The sequence below is a fragment of the Lithobates pipiens genome, unplaced genomic scaffold (assembly GCF_037356315.1).
Source record: "Lithobates pipiens isolate NorthernLeopardFrog02 unplaced genomic scaffold, aLitPip1_a1.2 Scaffold_22, whole genome shotgun sequence".
Lineage (NCBI taxonomy): Eukaryota > Metazoa > Chordata > Amphibia > Anura > Ranidae > Lithobates > Lithobates pipiens.
Genome location: NW_027507784.1, coordinates 7,838,554 through 7,842,652, shown reverse-complemented (window position 1 = coordinate 7,842,652; position 4,099 = coordinate 7,838,554). Strand labels below are relative to the sequence as shown.

Sequence of the window (4,099 nt, the reverse complement as noted above, 5' to 3'; positions counted from 1 at the left end):
TCAGAAAGCATGAGGTGCCAGCGTTTCATAGCAAAAATAAACTAAGACATGAAGATTAATTGTGAGAGACTGGTTGTAAAGAAGCTTATAGACAAAAGTCATGATGGGGAACTGTTAGTCAGGGGCCATCGATAGTGAAGAAAAAAAAAAAAAAAACTGGGAGCAAATAATAAAAAAATAAAAAAAAAAGGGGAATAAAAAAGAAAGTACATACGGAACAACAGATTAGAAGGATTCGGTGGAAGATGTCCTCCGGGACAGAGGCCAGTAGTCGTCTTCCGCACGGAAGTCCGAATCCTAGAAATGCTCACAGTGGGAGATAAAAAATGAAGAAAATGAAGTAAGAGAGGATAAGAGCACCTATACAATCAGTTCAGTGCGGTGGGCGAGATTTGGGAGTAGAGACAACACCATCCGACAACCTAGCAGGGGTTCCTTTGCGAACAGACATAGGGCCTGGTTGGTTACGATGCGGTGTAGCCGAATAAGGATGAGCCGCCGAATGAGCTGGTGTGCGAGGCAGGTTGGACTCTGTATGCGGGTCCGGATGGGTAAGATGAAGGCCTTCCAGGAGGCGCAGTAAAGATTACGGAGACGAGCAGGTGTGCTGTTGTCCTTGGTAGGAAAACTGTATTGCGAACGGGAATCTCCAGGTATACTTCAGCTGGTGGTGAAGTAAGATCTGTAGCTGAGGCTTCATGGCTCGGCGCTTGGTGATAGTAAGGGGAGCCAGATCTGAAAATAGTTGGTATGTGTGCCCCTGGAATTGCAGGGAATCCTTGTTGCGTGCTGCACTGAGAAGCTGTTCTTTCGTTCGGAAAAAATGCAGCCGAACTGGTATGACATTTCTCAACTGTTTCCCCCTTATCTTGTGTCATATCCTGTATACCGGTCGCTTGATCTGCCAAGCGATCCTGAACCCATATTTTCAACTGGGCCATGAATTCAACCACCGAATTCCAAGTATCGAGGTCATACCGTATATTCTCATTAAAGCATTTTCCCATTACTGGCCAGTAGGCGTCCCCTGCTTTTATTTCACACAGACTTTTCAAATCCCGCCATGCACAACTATATGATTTCTAGATCTGCTCAATCCTTCTATAAAAAGCCATGGGCTGTTTTTCTGGGTCCGGCAGGCTGGCAGCATTCTTGGGAGTGAAAGTTACATACATCAGGGGGGCCCCCGTGCCGCACTTATCCCCCCGGGGGGTGGTCCATTGTGTGTGGGTGGTTGGCCAATGGGGGGTCGTGTTAGACCCCTTCCTCCAGGTGCAGGCCAGTGTGACTCAAGTCCTTGAAGCCAGTGTTGAGAAGGGTGAGGAGGTTGGGAAGGGTATTGTGGTGACACATATGAGTCGTTGAACAGGGAATCCATGTTAGTCTCGGAATGTGGGTCATATTGTGGGAATGTAACATTATGTCTTGGTGGGACTGTATTCGGGGCCAGTGGGACCGTGGTTGCACTGGTGTCTATGTTAGTTATACCTCCGGACACCACAATGTTCTGTGCGTGGGGATTTGTCTGGTTACTCTGGTCAGGATGGTGGGAAGGACCGGCATGAACTGCCTGATGTATCCGGGCTGTGGTGAGTGGGACTGGCATGAATTGGCGATGCTGCCTGATCCATCCCATCAATGTGGTCTGGCGCCGGCATCTCCACCACAAACTGGTCTCATGTTTGGTTTATTGAATCAGTCACAGAATGGGCAGAAGAGCTAGCGGGGCTCGCCTTACCATCCTGGGAACCTGCCATCATCAGCGGGGTTGGTTGAGCAGAAATAGGGATGAGATGGGCCTTGTAGTATGTTCCGGTCGATTGGTCTATCACCGTGTATATGTGTGTGGGCTCCGGTGTTGTGCAGTGCTGGTGGGTCAGGCGAGTGAGGTGTACTATAGTGATGGCAGTTGACTGAGGGGTACAAAGATAGGTGTGCCTTACCAACCGTCAAACATGGCAGAGGAGTTATTCCCTGTTGGTCTATTTCTTGCTGCGTAGAGGCAGTAAGGGGAGGTGCCGTCTGTGAAAAAGGAGTGGTACTCATTTCCTGAAAGACAGCCGCCATCATACGGAGAGAGAGAGAGAGAGAGAGAGAGAGAGAGAAAGAGAGACGTTGCTCTTTTTTTAACCCTTGCAGTTTAGTTTCACATGAAGGGAGAAGCTGGCAGACATCTTAATTATGATTACATGAGTATGATTAAGGTTGATAGCTGATAATGAAAGATAAGCACTTATATCTATAAGAGTACCAGAAATAGGCATTTCACTTATAACACTCATGATCACATCCATTACACCATCACCCTCAGTAGAGCACACCAAATGGGGGACATAGATGCCAGAGCGGAGACCCTAAAGCCAGTTTAGGTTCACTGTGACACTACCTACAATTTTCATGTTGCACGTGTGTGGGTTTCCTCCAGGTACACAGGTTTCTTCCTATACTCTAAAGACATGCTGGTAGGTTAGTTATCCCATTTAAATTGGCCCCAGTAAGCTTGTGTGGGAAAGGACTGATACAAATGTACAATATGTAAAGCACTGATGCAAATTGTTGGTGTTTTATAAATATTTGTAATAAATAGATTAATATTAAGGTAGGTTATATATTTCAGGTGGAAGGTGGTGCATGTTTCTATAAATTTTTTTGTGAAATGCTGCTCTGAAATCCTTGTTCCTCAGACTGTATATAAGAGGATTGAGGAGAGGAACAATTATGGTGTAAAAGACGGACACCACTTTGTCAGCAGCAAAACGTTGGTTAGGGCTTGGCCGAAAGTAAGTAAATAAGGAGGAGCAATAAAACATGAAGACCACTGTCAGGTGAGGGGTACATGTAGAGTAAACTTTACTCCTATTGCTCTTAGTTTGAATTTTAAGAACGGTTTTGAATATATAGACGTAGGACAGGATGGTCAGTATCAGAGACCCACTTGCAAGGAGGCCACCAATGAGAAAGATAAGCAGAATGTTAAGGTAGATGTCACTGCAGGAAATATGAAATAATTGGGGAAGGTCACAAAAGAAGCTTTCTATAATATGTGATCCACAGAATGATAATCTTAAAACGCAAAGCGTGTTAGCAAAAGAATAGGTAAAACCAAGACACCACACAGTGGAGGACAACTGTACACACACTTTCCAATTCATGATCTGTATGTAATGTAATGGCTGACAAATGGCGGTATATCTATCATAGGACATGGCGGACAACAGGAAAGCCTCAGAGCTGGCAAAGAATATAACGAAGAAGACTTGGGTTATACAATCTGTTGCGGTAATCTTTCTACTCTTATTGTGAAGGTCAAATAACATTCGTGGGATGGTGACTGAGGAACAACAGAGGTCCAAACCGGCCAGGTTCCCAAGGAAGAAATACATAGGGACATGGAGGTGAGAGTCGGTGACTATGAGGACAATGATCAGCAAATTCCAGATTTTTGTCAGAAGGTAGATGAGAAGGAAGATGAGAAACAGAGGGAGCTGAAGATCCGAAATATCAGACAGTCTGGAGAGAAAAAAATCTGTTTGATTCCTCATTACAATATTTGTATCCATATTTTTTTCATCATGAAAACATTCATAAATAGAGCAAATAGAGCAAAATTCACCTCTTTAATTCATCTTAGCACTTGATTTATGGCAATCCAGTTTCTCATCAGCTATGCCAAATTAAATTAAATTAAAATTCTTTATAAGAAATCTCAGATTTTTGCTCTGAAAGCAACGTTCCTGCTATAGAGAAAAGTCAGTTTTTACTGCAACATCACAAATAAAAATATGACTTTCCCCGAACAACTTATTTATTTAGAGGTGGGAAAAGGGTTCGGGCTGAGCAAAGGTTTGGCAAACACCCGAATTTGCAGGGCACTGCACAGTGCATTCTAAGCTTTGCCCAACCAGGGTGCAGAAAATAGCTGGTTGTTAAGGATCAGGTCGGGAAGTTGTTTGCGGCATCCTTAACAACCGATAAGTCATTAGCTGTCAATATTATTCCCCGCTAACAGCTGAATAAAGAGAAAAAAAAACATTGCCGGCAATAAAAAAGTGAAAAATATGGTAAGGGGATCCCCACCAATCCATACAAGGTTCTTATA

At 44.0% G+C, this 4,099-nt stretch overlaps 1 protein-coding gene across 1 annotated transcript; it reads right to left on the bottom strand.

The window, feature by feature from the left end:
• Positions 1-2,283: 2,283 nt before the first annotated feature.
• On the bottom strand, positions 2,284-3,654 carry LOC143925326 (olfactory receptor 8G17-like). The gene has a single exon (XM_077449905.1). It carries the CDS (start codon positions 3,558-3,560, stop codon positions 2,595-2,597), a length of 966 nt encoding a protein of 321 aa, XP_077306031.1. The 5' UTR covers positions 3,561-3,654; the 3' UTR covers positions 2,284-2,594.
• Positions 3,655-4,099: the final 445 nt, after the last annotated feature.

Coding starts and splice junctions, on each gene's coding strand:
- LOC143925326 (XM_077449905.1), bottom strand. CDS start 3,560: ATGGATACAAATATTGTAATGAGGAATCAAACAGATTTTTTTCTCTCC.